The sequence below is a fragment of the Phalacrocorax carbo genome, chromosome 4 (assembly GCF_963921805.1).
Source record: "Phalacrocorax carbo chromosome 4, bPhaCar2.1, whole genome shotgun sequence".
Classification (NCBI taxonomy): domain Eukaryota; kingdom Metazoa; phylum Chordata; class Aves; order Suliformes; family Phalacrocoracidae; genus Phalacrocorax; species Phalacrocorax carbo.
In genome coordinates, this window is record NC_087516.1 from 31,245,756 (window position 1) to 31,265,617 (window position 19,862).

Here is a 19,862-nt window from a genome sequence, read left to right on the forward strand (position 1 = left end):
TCTTCAGCTCAGGTTACACTTTCTTTTCCTCTTTACTACTGAAAGTGAGGTCTAAGTTCCAGTCTTTCCAAAGAAATACACCTAAACAATTTTTTCTCCCAAAACAATGGGAAAATATTAATTTAAACACAGCTTAAAACTACTCTTTTAATTTCAGAAGGATTTATTTTACATACTAAACCAAACTAAGACCAGGCAACCCTGCAACCACAGGCATGTGTATCATCTAATATATGACGTTATATCGCCATATCTTACCATAGTATCATCTAATTCCAATGACAGTACTAAATAATTCCATGTAAACAGTCAGAATATCTTCTACCAGCTTATCATTAGGTAAGCTCTTCAGCGGGCAGTAAAGCACAGTTCTGACAGCTCTACCCTTCTTTCCCCCACCATGAGAAGCCAGCTTCCCCTGCTGGCGTACCTCTGGCACACCACGACATTCTCAGTCCCCATCCCCTTCCAAAACAGCCCAATGCTCTGCCGGTCTCCTCGAGCCCTGTTGGCACATACAACCATCTCCTGTTCTCCCACCCAGCACAGACCCAGCAGGTGCTGAAAAAAACAAGTCAGTACCTAACTCAAAGTGCATTAGCTCTCTCTCAAGAGAGGGTAGTGACACGTTTCTCTCTACCCAGTTGGCCTATTTTCCCCAAACCTGGGGGAACATTACAGTCTGAGTTTTCTATCCTTGCTACAAACGTGGCTGCAATCGATCAACGATTTTAAAAGCTAGTGGCGAGTATGTAAGGAAAGAATGAGAGAAAACAAGGAAAAAGCATAAATCATGTTTCCTTAGGAAATTGGGCTTAAAAAGGCAACTCCCTACAGCTTTAAATGGAGAAAATTTCTTGGTTGTTTACTGAGCCAAGGGAAATAAGCAGATTTTGGCAAAACATTTCCTGATTTCTCTGGCTTTTCACAACTTCACACTTAGGTTTCAAATATACCTTTAGGGGACTGAGGACTGGGAAAGTTACTCCGTGTAACAAGACAGTTTTTCCCCTAATACATCTTGAAGCTTTTGGATGACTGATGAAAGCTCAGATAACCCAAGCCTTTGGCACTTCTCTGACAAGACCCATCTGAAAAATTACGAACCTTCTACCTTACCAAACCAGCAGGAGTTTACCCTCTCCAAATTCACAACGACCAGTAGACACCTAACTGATGAAATATTATTCTATCAGGGTGCATGTCAGTAATAGCCACAACTAAAAAGGCAAAACCTGTCTGTGACATTACATTAAACATGCAACAAAATAGCCACCAAACACATCAAATGCTCTTAAATGCCAAAAACTAATATTTGCTATGTCATTAAAGACTTTAGTCAAATGTAAATAAAACATAAGTCGCCATTTTACAACAGCAGCAGCATTCTCAGAATTGGAAATATGAAATTAGCTATATTAATACACTTTATTTTGAAGTATTTTTATTAGGCAGTTTAGTTATCTCACACTCTCATTCTCTAAGATCATCATTTAATATGTAAAAACATATATTTCCTCAGGTTTTCTAATGCATATGTTAGGAAATTCACACATTATCTTTCCTCCCTCCTACACCAGCCACTTGTTACAGGCCTGCCTCCCCTGTGTTGACAAACATTTGCCCCAATGGTATTAAAGAGCTGGAACTTTCTGGATATCTAGTAGTTCAGCAGATAGTGAGATGCTTATGGGATCTGAGATCATCCTTCTGCAAGCAACTGAGATATATTCACAAACCTGTGGAGCTGCAAGCTAAGAACTCTTGTAGATATCGTTGTTAGCAGCACTATGCCCAGTAATAAAGCACTTAAAATTCAAACATCATGCTGAATGATCAGCCCATTCCCAGGTACTGCTTCTCTTCTAAGCATCCCACAGCAACACCACTACCACGTGATGAACTAATAATTAAGTTTTGCTGCCTGCTCGGGCTGTAATAGGCAATACTTCCCTAAACTATAGTCTTCACTAGAAGAGATTATTAGCAGGTCACAAAACAGGGGTTTAATACAACAGGATCCACAGTTCTAAAGTACCAAAGCCAGGGACCAATGTATCACTCAGGAAGACTTTTGAAAAAGTTACTGGAGACAGAAATGATAAAGGTGAACACAATATTATGCCTTTATCTTCACCTGTTTCTGAAGGCCTAGGACACAGGTAAGGTTCGTACTCACAGTCCTGGACCCTGTCCTTGACATACATAGCTAAGCTTTTCCCATCAGAACAGGAGTAATATGTTCTTTTAACATGCCAGCAGGAGGAAAAAGATGTGCTCTCATTTTGTCCAGCAGCACGGGGTTACAGCACAGTAACCTGGAGCAGAGAAGTCTGAAAGCCAATCTCTATTCTGTCAGAAGGGATTCAAACCATAATCTCTCAGCAGGCTCCCTGTTGCACTGGGAAGATGGATCAACTCACAACTTCCCATTTTAGTGGTAATCTTCAGAACATGGATGAAAAAATCAAAAGTAAAGCTTTGCTGGGCATAGCAGAGCCAGCAGTCTGCATGCCTCTCTAGGGAGAAGGGCACCCAAATGAGAGACACAAGTCCTGCCTTCCAGTTCTTAATGGCATTTAAAATTTTAAATGGAAGAAAACACAAAATAGTTTTTGGAACACAGGCCAGAACACAGGTACTCCTCTCCTTTTTCTCCAAGAAAATAAGTGGCCTAGTATCTCTCTTCAGCCCAATTAGACCTTAAACATCTTGTACACAAGGAAAAGTGGATTTTTCGGGTTTAGGGTTTTGTTGGTTTGTTGATTTTGGCTTTTTTTTGGTTGGTTGGTTTGTTGGATTTTTTGGTTGGGTTGTTTTTTTTTAAAAGGAGACCTCATCAAAGCCTTTTCCTTCTTCCCCCTTTCTGTTTCTGAACAAAAGGGAGAGTCACCACAGGGTTTTGGTCCAAGTCCAATCCCATAGGTGTGCCTGAGGTGTGGTTTGAACATGCCTTTGGACAAGTGAATGCCTAATTTACAGATTGCCTAATTTATGAATAGTAAACAGATCTAGATGCCAAGATGCTCAGTTGTGACAAGATTATGGAAGATCTGAGTGAGAACAAAATTTCAAGGTGTTTAGAAAACTTTATTAGTGAAAACCTAGAGACCTTTAAAATTTAGCCAACACATGGCTACGATTTTATTTGGGGCTAGATACCCAAAATCCATCCGAATCACAGTTTTGACTCATTTATATTATTTTATGGTTCTGGCCATATACCAAAATAACATGAATCAAAACTCTTCTCAGAGACACCTGCAAATATCCTTTTTAACGGAACTGTAAAAGAACCTCTATAGAAGAACAAGGCCACATATATTTAGCTTTAAAATCCACTTTAGATGGATCTGTCTTACTCCAGGAACTGTTTTCTTCTATTTTAACATAAGCATAATGGTCTAGCACCATTTATCTTGTGGCACCAGGCTGTCATTATGGATAAAGTAATATTAACCTCAAAACTGAAGCTTTCTCATATACTCTGAGATTATTAAACACACCGTTATAAGGACAAACCATTTAAGTAGCCACATTTATGCCAAATTTGGCTACATTTTTATCGTGGAGATGAGGAATGCCTGTAGTATCTACTAAGCTTTGTAAGAGTCACTCTCTAAATACACCTTTATCAGTCTTGAACCTCATAGGGTATATCTAATTTTTAAGTATCTATATTTAATAAAATATTAATACCACTGACGATGATTTTATAATATACTCACGGTGCTCCTCTGAACATCAGTGCAGAATAAGAAAACTAATTCAGTGATTTTAATGACAAAATGTAACAGTTGGAAAGAGTCCAAAGTATGCACCACTGAACTGCTGAAAGAATCAGAGAACCAATGAATCTTTGTTGCTTCCACATAATACTAAGTATATCAGAACTGCAGAGCGCCAAAACTTTTTACATATATGATTATATATTCTGAAAGCGGCTATAATTAAGAATTTGTATTACACACAAAACGTATGGTACGAGAATATTAAGGCTATAAAATTAAACACTCAGGCATGAGGTATGCCAAAATTAAAGTGGCCTTTGCATTACAAAGGAATTTTGTGGCAGCAGTAGGGGTTGGGAATTCAATCCTTCAGGGCAGAACACAGCTGCATTAACCATGAGTCTCTTCCTCTTCCATGATTTTGCATTTCACATCTTATAACTCCTGCAACAAATGAACTGGGGAACGACCAACAGTTTCAATTTATTACAGACTGCCATTAACTGAGGTAAGAAGCAAGTGTGATAAGTTCTTTTCCCCAGATGGACCACCCACAGAAGTGAATAAGATACCTTCCCAATGGATGTAGCCAGATTTGCTTCTGGTAGAGTTACACTGGAATCTTTTATTTCAGACTCCTATACCTCTTTCTAATCTGAAAGACAACTAAATTCAAAATAAATTCAAAATAATACCAATAGTACTAATAATAATTCAGCATTAGTAGAAGATGACAGAGACAGTTGAATGGTCTGGCCACACTCTATAGTCTCACAGAATTTTTTTTTTTCCCCTCTCCAGAGATAAAGCTACCTTAAGACAGCTGCTGCTCTCCCAGCAGCCTGGCAACTCTCTCCTGTTCTTGTGCCACCCCTTTGGTGGTGCCAGTACAGCTTTCTACAGAGTGAACCAGCTCAATTAACATAGAAAGGTTAAAAATATATTGCAAAATAAATAAATAGAAGGTAAGTATGGTGGGAGGAACTACTACTGTCTTTGCTATGCAACAATCTACTAACACCATCTGTCCTCGGAAACATTTCTAGATCTGCCTTATCATCTGGTATTTATAATTTCCAGCATTCATACGGAAGCAAGTACTTTAAAAAGGCTGAAACACTAAAATGCACTTTTCTTTACTTCAAACATCTACCAAAGCCTTTTCCTCACGAAAAAATAACTCATTACAATGTGATAAAAAGGAAGGCACCTTAGCTGTAATGCCACTTCTTCCTAATTACATTGTGTGTTTTGTATTAAAAACGGAATTAGGGTACTAATTTTCTATTCTACGAGAACTAACCATATTCTTCAATATATGAAGTTAGGCTGAAGCTGTGAGGCTCTAGGCAGCAAATTACACATCTCTCCTGGAAGGATACATAGCTAAAAAAAGGAGCTGTTTTCAAATTGTGAAATTACCTAGAGAAGAAAACTGCATTTTTGCTTCACAACTAATTTGCAACACAAGTCTATTATTTTTAGCAAAAACCCTCACAACTTTTCACCTTGATAAAAACATTTCATATAAAGAACATGTGGGGAGCGCGGCGGTTAACATCTCTACTACTAAATTTGTATCTTCAACTTTTTGCACAAGTTTAAAATACAGCCAAAAAAATAGCAAAAGCCCAAAGCTCTCAAAAGCAGCAGTTTCCTTGGCAAGAGCACTCCATCCACAAAGATTCATGACTTCAGTGAAATTTTATACTAACAAGATAATTAACCAAGACTAAAAATTAAATTTAAAGTAATTACCACTGAGTTTTTAAATTGCTGAGTACAAGAAGTGTAAGATTAGCTACAACAGAAAGCTTATGGGATTCTTGGAACATTAATAAAGAAAACACTCTCTGCTTTCCTCACATCCTTTTATTTTACCTACATGTGTTAAACTTTTCTATGTAAGAACACAAAGCGGAAGAAATAAAAAACAAGACGTAGCTGAATAACATCTTAAACTATTAAATATCAACCCGGGAGTTGTGTGGGGTTTTTTTTCTCCTGTTGGGACTGTTTCTTAAGAAGAGGTAACTCTTGCCTTACCAACAAAATTCTCAGACCATAAACATGCTAACACCCACATGCAACCAAAAAGCTCTAACCCAAACATGTAATGTTTGGTAACCTGAAAGCAGCATCTGTAACACTTTTAAGAAAATATCTTAAAAGGTTATACATGAAAATCAGCAGTTTATTAAAAAATCTTTGCAGAGCTACCTGTGCCGTCAAGTCAAATTCCTCTGTTATATCAAATACTGTCTAATTCCAAACAGCAGGCCCAAACCCCACAGATATTCATGGACAAAATCGGTTTTATTCCTGTAAGATTAAACAGCGTGAAACAACTGCAACTGCTCATACTGAAGTTTGCCAGAACTACGACAGTTGAGGTGTATTTCTCAAGTACTTCTTTCACTAGAGTGTTTGCTTAAACAATGCTCTTGCCTTCTGGCACACCTGTCACCCAGAGAAGTGATCTAGGTTAAATATAACCACATTTAAAAAAAAAAAAAAAGGTAGTTAATTTTAACCTGGATCATTTCCCCAACCCAGTTACGGGACATGGTTCCATGAACCGTTGTGCTGGTACAGCTGAGGGGGGCAGCAAAGAGGTGAGAGCTGGGAGCAAGGAACAGGCAGGCCTGTTTAAATCAACACTGCCACCAAAAGCGCTGCTTGTCAAACTATGTCATAAAAAAACCCCACTTGAAGGATTTAGAGGATCAGGGTCTATGATCAGCCACTCAGCTACTACATGCTACTTCATATCCCAGCTAAACTTTCCTTGTGCCTCTTAGCAGGTCAACTTTTAACATGTACAGGAAAACAACGGCCATATAAAAATCTCTCTACCAATACATTTGATTAGTTTATAAGTGCTCCTCCTCATAAACAAACAAACAAAAAGAGAACATTTCAAATTTATATCCAGGCCTAAAGTACCAGGAATTTGGAAGTGAAGCCAAGCAAAAATCAAAATCTACTTTAACAGAAACACAAAAACGTAGTACCACGGATTTCCAGTCCCTCAGCGGTCAGTCATGTTTCGCACATGTACACATAGAGTATTCGACATACTGATTGTAAGGATGCACCTAAGTCGGGAGAGGACCGGGGCTGCTGAGAAGTCCTCACATTTAAGGGCGCCAACACACTGCAGGCACCGCAATAAAGTTATCAGAGGGAAAAGGAAATAAAACGAGCCCAGAAAGCGCGTACTCAGCCCCGCACCCCGCCGCTCCAGTCCACCTGCCGCAGGAGCGCCCGGAGCCCGAGGCCGCGCCAAGCCGTCCCGCCGCGGGTGCCCGCCACCTCAGGGCCCAGCCGCCTCCTCAGGGCGGCCGCCGGTCGGGCACCCGCTGCCGCGGCCCCCGCCCGCCCAAACGCTCGCCTCACCGCGCCGCGCCGCCGCAAAGCTGCCCCTGGGAGCACCGCCGGCCCCCCCCCCGGCGGCGGGGGCGGGAGGAGCGGGAGCGGCCCGGGCGGGCGCCGGGCCAGGCGGGCAAGGCTCCAAACGTGCCCGGGAGTTGTGACAGGAGCAAAGTGGGTCACCGGGCCTAGCGGGTGCCCCGCGAGCGCCCCCCGCCCCCGCCGGCGGCCGCCCCCGCCCGCGCCCTGCCCAAGGGCAGCCGCTGCCCTCCCCGCGCACCGCCGGGGCACCCGCCGCTGTCGAACTTTAACGGCTCCCCTCCGCTCCATCCCCCCCACTCCCCACCGCCGCCGGGCCCGGCCGGACCCGCCCGCCCCGCGCCCGCAGCGCGCTCTTCTTACCGGGCGCCGCACGGCCGCTGCCCGCCCGCCTGACCTCTCCCGGTGAAAGCCGCTGACTGCGCGCAGCCCCGAGCCCGCCGCCGGCGCGGAGCCTCCTCCCGCGGCAGCACCAGCAGCCGGGCTCGGCAGTCCCGTGTGTGCGTCTGTGTGTTCCCCCCCCCCGCGCCTCTCGCTCTCGCTCACACCGCGCCTGCGCCGCCGGGCCCACCGCCGGCAGCCGCGGCGCCTCGCGCCACCGCGCGTGCGCCGAGGCGCATTGCACCCCGCAGCACCACGGCCCCCCGCGCCAGGCCGCCGCCGCGCCGCGCTGCGCATGCGGTGCCCGGCGCGGCCGCGGAGGTGATCTCCACCTCCCCTCCACTCTCCACCCGCCTGTGTGCGCGTGCGCGGCTGTGAGGGGGCTGCACAGGCGCAGTGGCCGCCGCGCCGCCCTGACCTCGCCTTACCTCGCCTCACCTCACCCCGGCTCCGCTCCGGGAGGAGGAGGAAGAGGAAATGGCGGTAGCCGCGCCACTCAGTGGGGCGTGAGCCTCCGGCTGCGGCGGGCGGTGCTCCTGCCGGGTCAAGTCCCGGCGCCTCGGGAACGGGAAAGTTCTACTCGGTGAGACCCAGCAGCACCACGTCTCCGTGGCTCGGGGCGTCCGGGCTCTCCCGCTCACTGGGCCGAGGGTAGCCGGGCTGCGGGTCGGGGAGCCGGGGAGTGGTGCCCGGCCGCCCTCCGCCCCCGTGCGGCGGGGCCGCGGGAGGCTGTGAGCGATGGGCGGGGCGGCCCGGCGGCCGGAGGGGCTGCCGCCGCTCCCGGCGCGGTGTTGCGGGGCTCGTTGTCCTGGCGGGCGCGGAGCCCGGGGCCCAGCCTCCGGCGGAGGTCCCGCCGGACAGAGGTGCTCCTCTGCTGAAGCGTGGTACCTGGTACAGCCCGGCGTTCTGGGCCGTGTCCCTGCTTGCGGCACGGTACCCTGTGCCCGGCCACGCGTTCGGTCCCCGAGGGGAACGAGCAGCATCTGGGATGCTCCCTGCGAGCAGGCGTGCCGCCGCAAGCTATCTGGGGGCACAGGCAGCCCGTCCTGACGGTGGTCGGTGGTTTCTTTTACCGGTGTGCATAAACTGGTAAAACATAAAGGAGTGGCCGAGAACAGGCTTGACCTTCTTCTCGGTCCTGTTGTCTCTATACAATCCTTTTAGTATCAGTTTTATAAAACGTGGTTACCTAACGTTAAAAATGGGGAATGATCCTTGCTGAGTTTAAAATCTCTACTCCAAATCCTGTAACTTTTAAAATACTGTACTAGTATTGCACAGTTTGTACAATTTGTGTTGTACGGTCCTAATATTGGCAGTTGAAGTCTGAGGGATTTCTGGACCATCACACTGGTGGAAGGCTCACAGTAAGTAAGCTTCCTGCTTTCTGACTGAAAAGCAGCAATTTAAATCCATTCTTCTCATTTGCTATTCCTTACAGTTTGGGGTTTTTTTGTGTGGCCGCAAGGGAAAAGAGTTAATTGTAAACTTGATAAACTGAAGTGCCCTGTATGGGACTGAAATATTTTTGTTAGGCAGGCTACACAGTGGTGAGGTGTAGATTTGTTCAGAAAATGTATCATTTCAGCACAGGAAAACGCAGCTGTGGTAGAGGTTTGCAGGACTATTCGGTGGTCTTGTGTTTGTGTTGGTTGAGCTTACAAAAACTGTAAGATGCGCCTGTATTATTGACTTTGGAGAGACAGTTGTGAAACGGCCAAGCTAATAAATACAAAGATCATCAGGTACCACAGTTAATCAGAAAGGTGACTAACTGGTACTGCACTGTCTTTATGTGGAACTGTAACGGGTTCCAGCCATACTGCCTACTGCAGGACTGGAATATGAATCATAAAATCATTAAGGTTGGAAGAGACCTCTAGGATCATCAAGTCCAACCATCAACCCAACACCACCGTGCCTCCTAAATCATGCCCTGAAGTGCTGTGTCTACATGTTTTTTAAACACCTCCAGGGATGGTGACTCCACCACTTCTCTGGGCAGCCTGTTCCAATGCCTGACCACTCTCTCAGTAAAGAAATTTTTCCTAATATCCAATCTAAACCTCCGCTGGTGCAGCTTGAGGCCATTTCCTCTTGTTGTATCACTAGTAATTGGGAGAAGAGACCAACACCCACCTCACTACAACCTCCTTTCAGGTAGTTGTAGAGAGCGATAAGGTCTCCCCTCAGCCTCCTCCAGACTGAAAACCCCAGTTCCCTCAGCTGCTCCTCATATATATAAATGTGCAGTGATTATGTTAGTATAAACCTGTTCTGGGTGCAGCAGAACATAGCAGCAAACTGTTTCCTGTAAAACAAAATATTGCTCAGTGGTAATAGTATGTAAATATTCCCAGGTTTTTTTTCTCAGTTACAAGGATGTGTATTTTTCAGTTGATCTCCTAAACAGCAATATATCTGAAAGCATGATTTCAAAAATGTATCTGTCTAAGCTTAATTAGTGTTCGTGTCTGGAGTGAAGTAAGGAGCTTGACCTGGCTGCAAAATCTTCTGGATTTTTCTTTCTGGATTACTTTTCAGGTAGATCAGTTTCCCAACTTGATTCACCATGTGACCAAAATCTTATGCAAAGGTACGTGAGGGACCGGAACCACTTTAGCCATAATGTTGCGAAAGAGCCAAGTTAAGTTAGCTCAGCTAACCATGAGCTCAGTTCTTCCACAGGAAGAATTTTTAAAGGCATTAGTAAAAACACGTATTTTTGTTACTTACTGATTCATAATATTCTAGTTTTCAGTTGAGGAAAATGTGATATAAACAACACTAATCATTTCATTACTCATGCAAAGGATAATGCTCCTATGGTGAAATGTGGTAAAGCTAATAGGATACAGCAGGAATGGAAAATCCAGGAGAAAAAGCAGGAATATTTTCAACAAAAATGTGTCATTACCAGAACTAGACTATGGCCAAGAAACTGGGAGGTTGAAAATAGCATCAGGCTGCTTGTGTCAAATTTGCCACAAAATCTTTAGTAACCAGTAGTAATTCTTCAGGAAAAACACAGTAGAGATACTGCCCTCTCTCCACACCCTGCACGTATGGGAGCATAACATCTACCTGCTGCAATGTTGCAGCAGCAAATAATTCTTTGTGGCTTGCACGTCTTAACAATTTGGGATTTGACAGGATCAAAACAGGCAACACAGCTGTGGAAATGACACACATTTGTGTTTTCTGCCAAAGTTATGGCCTAACCGAGGTCATTTTTTAATGCACCTTCTCTTAGAAGGAGCAGGACAGAAAGCTTAGAAGTGATGTGGTGGTTTTATAAAACTATTCTCCACCTAGATATACTTCTGGATCTTATTGTCAATGTGAGTTTGCTCTGGTGTGTAACAATAGCTTTGTTTCACTCACAAAGGTTACATGAGAGCCGACATCATTTTCAGACATTGCCAAATTCTGAGCAGTGAATCTTTTGTTAATTATTGAACGATGGGACTAGGTTGGGCCAGAAATGCAGAAATTTTCAGTGCAGTTCCATTAGCTATAGCCATGTTTCCTACAGAACTGTCGTCGCCATCTTGTGCATGATGTACGTCAGAGCCATAGAATAGTCATCTGCTCACAATGTTCCTTTTTGGTCCTGACTGGCATATTCAAAAGAGGATCTGTTTGAGGAAGCTGATTTTGAAAGTGAGTTTCACATCACTCCAGAATACTAAAATCAGTGGATTTAACAAAGATGCTGACTTGAAAGCCTGCCACGATCTACGTAGTCCTTGTAAGGCAAGGTTGGCTAACATTCATTCCTAGGCCCTTTTGCTACAAACGGTGTAACAGACCAAGAACCAGAAACATCTGCTTCTAACCTGCAGATTCCCTTGGATTTTGCTGCTGCTTTGTCACATCTCATGCCTGTAATCATGATTGCACGGTCACTGCCCTTCGACATAGGTAAGGGTCACCAAAGGTGAGGTTTGGCGCTTTCGTGTCATATCTAGCAACATATTCCGATTACTCCCAACGTGACAGCTGTACAGTGACAGCTTCCAGTGGGACAGCTGTTCCCTTGTACAGTTGTGTATTGTGCTGGTGTACCTCATGGCAGCCACAGTAGCGGGAGGGAGGCTCACTGCTGAGCGGAAGCGGTTGGTAGTGCTCCTTTTATATCAGCCAAGACTGATATTTGCCTGACCTGACTGGAATCATATCTGAAGTCACTGATGACCCATTTACATTTAAAACTACTAGTTAGCTCTTGAGTTTGAAGCGTCAGATAGTGACAGATAAGCCATTATCTCTGAAATGCATCTGCTAGTTACCTCTTTGAACCTGCAAACTAAAAGTTTGTAGAAGTGGTGTCTGCCAGTAGGTGTCTAGTAATAGCACTGCTGTATCCTACCGGGTGGAAAAAAAGGGCTAATGTTAATTTTCTTGTTCTTAGGTATCTGTGTGCCAAGTGTTAAGTGAATGGTTTCTGGTTTATTTTTCTTTCTGCAGCCTGATGCTATAAACTGTGACAGCTGTGTGTAACTAAATCTTCATTAGCACACTGAAATTAGATTTTTTTTATGATGAGTGACTGGAAAAATAACATTAATACTATGTAATTTGATTCACTCTCAATAAATAATAATGCTGAATCAGGAGCATGGGCTTTTCATTCACTCATGTAGTTTTGCTTTTCTACAGTTGTACTGTAAACTATTTTGTTAAGGATATACTTATTTTTGTTGGGAAGGAACAACTGATCCAACTGTCAGTATTTTAAAATAGTAGTAAGATTATCTTTGTTGGAGAAGATTCTTGGGCATCTGTCAAACAAACAGAACTATTAGTCGATGGATTCAGGGCCAAATTCTGACTTTATTTTGGTAATCACATAATTTTCTTTGGGTCAGCTTTTCGGGGGGGTGTGGGGGGGGAACTGAGAAGGCCCTTCGCAGAGCAGAGTTCACTGCAGTTGTTTCACTGAGAACTGGAGTGTCTTGCACCCATGCTGGATAAAAGGAAGAAGTAAGTACAGGTTAGAGCCCACTGGGTAATACCCTCCCCTTACCATTGCATGTAAGCAGAGTTTGTATGAAACGGAGAATCCAGACTCCTGGTGTCAATGACAGCCATCTGTGTGTATCCAGAGGTAACCATGGCGTTCATTTACTACATCATTTTCTTCAACAAATCAAAACAAAAAAACAATACAAGTGAAAAAAGCTTTTTTTTTTGTTTCAGACTTCCCAAAGGAGTAAAACTGTATTTGAGCTAATTTGTCAGAACAGATGACCTGCATTAAAATTTTCTCAAGTAATAAGTGGTTTCACCACATCACTGCTTTTTGTAATGGTGTCTTTATGAGCAGAAATATTTCGTCCTGACAGTGTCACCATCATGTCCTTCTGGGGGTTTTCTTCTAAGTCAGTTTTTATTGCTCCAATTTATGCTAGTTTCCATTCAAGTTCTGTAAAAACAAATGACAATTTATTCTATTAATTGCAATAAATTCTCACTTAAGAGGAAAAGGACTTTTGTTAAAGACCAAGCTCCATCTCAACAACAACAAAAAATGGAGCCATTCTTGCGACAACCCAACTTTATCTCAGTAAAATAGCTAACCGCGAAATTGCAAAATATCCATGCTTATCCAATATTCTTACCACAGAATTACATAAACTCTTTTCTTTTTGTAGACTTTTTTCCTACAAAAATATTCAAAACCTTTTTCCACCTTTAAGCAGTGATCTTTAATTATTACAAACAAAAAATCTGTAGCGTGAATTATTTAAAATTTTTTCTCATACCCTCTACTTTAAGGTCTATTCCCCCACAGTTAGCCGCTCCAATGAACCTGTGTTTTATTTCACAGGTTTTATACACAAGTATTGTGGGTAGATATGTCATAGTAATTCCAAATGCAGCTGTTTACAATATTTTTGAGAAACTTGACTTCTGGAAACTTTCTGGCTAGCAGGCTGAGATGTGCGTTAACCAGTAAACACATTGGGATGCTAGGAAAGAGTGAGAAAGTATGATGACAATTCTGGTGCAAATGGTTTGTAAAATAACTGAAGTTATTAAAAATAAAGCCTTTGAAGAATAAATGTACCTTTCCCTATGGTCTGCTTCTACTTCAATTTGTTTTAAGAATTGCACCACAAATTTTATTTAAATCACAATGATCTTAGAAGAAGCTAAAGAGCTGTCCAAATAAAAATGCTCAGTGCATACATAATAGGCTTTATAAAGTATGTCAGTAAAGCTACCAGAGGCTTCAAGCGTTGTGCCTCAATTTTGTTCTCCACTAAGTTTTTAAACCTCATATTGTGCATTTATTGTAGAGTTTAAATGAGATTTTTTTTTTAAATCTCTAATATAAGTTTTACTTTAATTTCTACTGGCTTTCAGTTTAACACTTCATTACTTCTTTGTTCTTTCAGTAAAATTGAAGTAATGTTGGGGAAACCATTGTATTGTCATATTACCACCATAGGCCTATTCATTACTTCCATAGCTCCTATTTGCCATGCAATCACCATATAAACCTCAGTTAAAAAAAGAAGAACAAAGCAGTGCGGGTTTTTGTTCCCCTTCAGCCTGTAAACCTTTTAGAAATTAGAATCTTTGTTGTGACTGACTGTTGTGGTTTAACCTCCAGCCACTAAGCACCACCCAGCCTGTCGCTCACTCCTCCCTTGTGGGATGGGGGAGAGAATCCGATGAGTAAAAGTGAGAAAACTCGTGGGTTGAGATAAAGACAGTTTAACAACTAAAGTGAAAGCCACACACACAAGCAAAACAAACCAAGGAATTCATTCAAACTTCGCCTTTGCCAGGCAGGTGTTCAGCCATCTCCAGGAAAGCAGGGCTCCATCACACATGTAACGGTTACCTGGGAAGAAAAAATGCCATCACCTCCTACTTCCCCCAGCTTTATATGCTAAGCATGATGTATGGTGTGGGAAATCCCTTTGGTGAGTTGGGGTCAGCTGTCCCAGCTGTGTCCCCTCCCAGCTTCTTGTGCACCACCCAGCCCACTCACTGGCGGGGTGGTTGGAAGAGCAGAAAAGGCCCTGACTCTGTCTAAGCCCTGCTCAGCAGTAACGAAAACATCCCTGTGTTATCAGCACAAATCCAAACCACAGCCCCATCCTAGCTACTGCGAAGAATATTAACTCTGCCCCAGGCCAAACCAGCACAGGGGCTGAAGTTAGAGCGGCTGATTTAGGGCCTGCAACGGCTTCCAGCAGCACCCTCTCGTGGCCAAAGGCAGGTGCGGCAGCTTTGTTCGGAGCCGGGAGAGGCTTTGGAGGTCTCGTATTCATTGTGCTAAGGAACTTTGAGTTTCCTCCTAGACTCGTATTTATGCAGTGATAAAGTACAGAATTTGTTCTCCAGTACACAAAAACAATGAAAAGTATGAAAAGCTGCTATTTTCTTTCTTCAGATAAGTACATTTAAATTATCGTAATTTGAACAATTTCATATCATAGAACACCAGGTTGGAAGGAAGGGACTTCAAGGATCATCTGGTCCAACCTTTCTTGGCAAAAACATGGTCTAGACAAGATGGTCCAGCCGATTATTAAAAGTGTCCAGTGTAAGGAAATGATTGTGCCCCTGTGCTTGGCACTGGTGAGGCTGCACCTTGAATATTGTGTTCAGTTTTGGGCCCCTCAGTACAAGAAAGACATTGAGTTGCTGGAGTGTGTCCAGAGAAGGGAAATGAAGCTGGTGAAGGGCCTAGAGAGCAAGTCTTATGAGGAGATGTTGAGGGAACTGGGGTTGTTTAGCCTGGAGAAGAAGAGGCTGACAGGAGACCATATCGTTCTCTACAACTGCCTGAAAGGAGGTTGTAGTGAGGTGGGTGTTGGTCTCTTCTCCCAATTACTAGTGATACGACAAGAGGAAATGGCCTCAAGCTGCACCAGCGGAGGTTTAGATTGGATATTAGGAAAAATTTCTTTACTGAGAGAGTGGTCAGGCATTGGAACAGGCTGCCCAGAGAAGTGGTGGAGTCACCATCCCTGGAGGTGTTTAAAAAATATATAGATGTGGCACTTCAGGGCATGATTTAGGAGGCACGGTGGTGTTGGGTTGATGGTTGGACTTGATGATCCTAGAGGTCTTTCCCAACCTTAATGATTCTACGATTCTATGATTTTTCCGCTGGCTGATTGTTCTCATTATGAAAAATTTTCCTCTTGTGTCCAGTCAGAATCTCACCAGGAGTAGCTTGTACCTGTTACACCTTGCTGCTCCCATATGACTCCTTGTAAAAAAGGAGTCTCCATCTTCTTTGTAGCCAATATTTACATACCAGAACCTGGTGATAAGGTCTCCCCTAAGCCTCCTTTTCTCAAGGCTGAACAAACCCAGCTCTACCTAGCCTTTCCTCACGTGGCAGTCTTCCCTGTCCTTTGACCATCTTTGTGGCCCTCTCCGGCCTGTCCACATCTTATTTTCATAGCGGGGACCAGAACTGTGCACAGTACTCCAGGTGTGGCCTGACAAGCGCTGAGCAGAGTGGGATGATGACCTCTTTATCTCTGCTGATGATGCCCTTTTTGATGCAACCCAGCATCCTGTTGACCTTCTTGGCCGCAGCAGCACACTGTTCACTCATGCTGAGCTTTCTGTCCACCAGGACCCCCAGGTCCCTTTCTACAGAGCTGCTCTCCAGCCAGGTGGATCCCAGCCTGTGCTGCACTCCTGGGTTATGTTTTCCCAGGTGCAAGACCTTACACTTGTCCTTGTTGAACTTCATAAGGTTCTTGCTGGCCCACTCTTCCAGCCTATCCAGATCTTCCTGCAGAGCAGCTCTCCCTTCTGGAGTGTCTGCTTCCCCACTCAGTTTGGTATCGGCAAACTTCATCAGGCTACACTTGATCCCATTATCCCGATCACTTATGAAGATATTAAACAGCCTTAGGCCCAAGATCGATCCCTGGGGGACTCCACTTGTGACAGGTTGCCAGTTTGAAAAGAGGCTGTTTACCACCAGCCTCTGGGTGCTGCCTGTCAGCCAATTGCCCACCCACTGCACAGACCACCTATCTAGACCATAATGTGTAATCTGATTGACCAATTCCTATTGCTCCTGGAAATAATACTCAATTCCTGACAAATGGGAAGAATCAAAGATGATTCCTCCTCCCAACAGGCTTAAAAAGAAGGAAAAGAGAAAGCTGGTCTGAATCTAAAAAAATGCATTGAACATTCCATACTAATTCTCAGTGCTTTTGAAAAACATCTAATAGAGTTGCTAACATACGCCGAACTAATCATGGGAGTCCTTTGACATTTCTGCTGGATCCTGTCACAGCTTTTGCTACCATTAGAGAATTTATTGTGGAACTGATAAACTAACAAAGTCGCTAGCTTTCCTCAGTTTTCATAACTGAGAGTTTTCCTATTGGGCTTTTGATTTGTTCGAGTCAAAGGGGAAAATAAAGGTTAAAAAATCCTGTTAGAGCACTCCTGCTGAGAAAAGAACCTGCAAACAAACTTCTCTTAGCATAGAGAGTGGACACCACTTTCTCAGTGAAATTCAGAAATCTCAGTGAGGTTCAGTACGTGGTGATAAGCAAACACAGCAAAAGAAACCTGTCATATAATGGAACAAAAAAGTGATTAACTGTCACAAAGTGACTTAACGAACCAAGGAGGTCCCATGCTCTATGATTCCATTGCCCCCAAACAACTGCTGTTTCATTAGTCTATTGTATTGCTTCTTAATTACCAGTTCAAATCTCTGTATTGAAGTATTCAACATCTTAAACAAGAAAGTAATTGCCTTGGCCGATAAAGATTAATTATAACCCAAATATCCTCTGGAGCATTTGTAACTTCCATTATATACTGCTCTCCACAAATTTCTCTTAGCCCCAATATTTTACATCTGCTGAAGATATTTCCATTCTTGCAAGCGTTGCTGCCTAATTAAAAAGTAATAATAAAAATAAGCATTTTGAATATTTAAAATTTATTTTAAATCATATCTAGTGCCTTTCTCTCAATTACTTTTAAAAATGCTTTGAGTAACCCTTTAGCTCAAGGTCTTCTAATGTAATTTCAGAGCTGGAAAGGCTTCTATGATAATCTTTAGTCAATAAGGTAACATTAAAGTATATTTTCTTAGTTTTATGTTCCTCAGTATCGGATTTGGGAAGCTTGAGTGAAAAACATGTTGCACAAGGGTTTATCATTTGAGGAAAAGCAAGCAAAAATTAAAGCAGGTGCTAATTGTTTTTCTGATTCTGAAAATGAGACTAGTTTGAGGAAGAACTACCAGTTCTACTACATTTACAAGACAATTTTAAAATAATTAATGAAAATTGGAATGTAAAAACAGTAGGTGGCAGTCTTCAGCTGTAAAAGTACTTGCAAGGTAGAAAAGGAAAATGCCTCACTGAGATTTGTTGAAATAAAAGCAGCTATTAATTTTACTAACTGAAAGCCACTCTAGAAATGGCTTTTTTAAAAAAATAAAAAAATAAAAAAAATATATGTGAAGTTATTATACTCTAGCAACAATGCAGGATAATTTAGGTTAACAATTTCCACACAATTGTGTGAATTATTATCTTCCTGTGAGAATACAGCACTAGATACACAGTGTTAGCACTAGAATTATTTTAGCCATTTTAACAATGCAAAAGCAGTAAGTACAGGTAGAAGCTAGACAGAGGAAATGTTTTGATCATATTAGCATTTTTATTCCACTGCCTGTCTCATTTTTATTAGTTACAGTATGAAGTTCTGCAGAACTCAACAGAATACTTCGTAAAATACCTACAAGAATATACATGTGAACATCCAGTATAGCTAAAATTACTAAGTCTCCATGCAAGCTGCCAGAGTTTTCTGAACCTGAATTCATAAAACATACTGACTCTGCATGGTATTGTAAGAAAAATCACAGAATCACAGAACCACACAGGTTGGAAGGGACCTCAGGGATCATCTAGTCCAACCTTTCTAGGAAGAGCAGAGTCCTGCTTGGAGATGACCCCTTTGACTTTAACCCAGGGGCATTCGATAGAGCAGTCGCAATCACCATAGTTGACTTTGATACATTCAAGGTGTTCCTTGATGTAGAGTGCAACTCCTCCACCTTTTCTACCTTGCCTGTCTTTACGGAAGGGTTTGTAACCGTCCATTGCGATCCCCCAGTCGTTTTGAGGTGTACCACCATGTTTCAGTTACTCCTATGATGTCGTACCCTTCTGAGTGGGAACTGCCCTCCCATCTGCCATTTCTCGGGACCCCTGCAGGGGCTGGGCAAGCTGCGCAGGCGTGGGGCAGCAACACTGGCCCTCCCTGCCCTGCGGGGCCCTGCGACGCCCTGCGGCCAAGCAGTGGCTTGGCCATGCCACTGGAGCTTTGCCCTCGCCCTCCCTGCCACCTTGTCCTTCTCTCTCTGCCCCGCTGGCCTCACCACGACATGGCTCTCACAGCACCCGGCACTCCTCTTGGCCCCAACAGCTGCCCTCCTGCAGCATCCCGCATTTCCTTGGTGCCCCAACTTCCTCATTGCCCTTGGTTTCAGCTGCTGCCCCAGCAGGACAGCTCAGGCTGGGGTGACCCTCTGCACCCACCTGCATGGCTTCCCCCAGGGAACTGCCTCTCCTCATGGAGGCCACTAATCTGACCCAATGGTGGCACGATGGTGGCAGCTGTCGGGGCAGGGCCACCCTGCCCTCTCCAGTTTGAATGGTGGCATGAGGTGGGCAGGCAGCGAGGTGGCTGAACAGAAAACTGATAAAAGTAAACAAAATTCAAACAAACAAAACATCAAACATGGGGCACTTTCAGTCTGGGCCAATTTAGGCTGTGGTTTGGTGATGGGTGTGACTGGAGGAGGCAGCCCTGCTTCCCTGCCTTGCCCTTCAGCCATGGCTTGCTCATCCCACTGCCTGCTAGGCCTCCTAGTGTGGAAGGTGACATTGTAAGGCAGTCGTGGGAAAAACTTAAGCAAATAATCTAATTTAATACAATACAATGCAACAAGTGTTTTGTGGCAGCAGGCCACAAATTAGTTCTGAGCAGGGGTCATATATAACTGGATCCTCAGTTCACAAATAATTGTACCAGTTTGACTGGAGACACAACAGACTAGAATAAAAACAAGTGGGTAAGAAGAGGAAAAGCTGGTTTCCACCTCTGAGGCCATCCATTTTCCCAGCTACCTTCTGAAGTTCAGCTGCTCATCCAAGCTTGCAGAAGCAGTAGTAATGCTGAGGTCAGTTCAAACCATGACTAGCCAATACTATGTTAAAACAATAATCTGCTTCTACACTGAATGATTAGTTACCTTCAATACAATTACAACCTCAACATCATATTTTAACACAACCCTGGTGTGAAAACAAA

General features: G+C 43.6%; 2 protein-coding genes across 6 annotated transcripts in view; both read right to left on the minus strand.

Annotated features, from left to right (window-relative positions):
• CLOCK (clock circadian regulator) overlaps window positions 1-8,031 on the minus strand; it is a 68,115-nt gene extending 60,084 nt beyond the window's left edge. For 4 of the 5 annotated variants that reach the window (XM_064449461.1, XM_064449462.1, XM_064449464.1 and 1 more), the window contains exon 1: window positions 7,506-7,675. The gene's annotated coding sequence lies outside the window, so the exon portion shown is untranslated. Of the gene's footprint in view, window positions 1-7,505; window positions 7,676-7,951 lie in introns of those variants that run through there. The other variant, XM_064449460.1, reaches the window with a different exon arrangement.
• A 4,762-nt stretch (window positions 8,032-12,793) lies between these two features.
• PDCL2 (phosducin like 2) lies at window positions 12,794-18,860 on the minus strand. The gene is given in 6 exon segments (XM_064450811.1): window positions 12,794-12,951; window positions 13,292-13,386; window positions 13,388-13,498; window positions 17,284-17,373; window positions 17,375-17,425; window positions 18,628-18,860. Coding segments are annotated over 6 exon segments (738 nt in total).
• Between the last annotated feature and the right edge of the window lie 1,002 nt (window positions 18,861-19,862).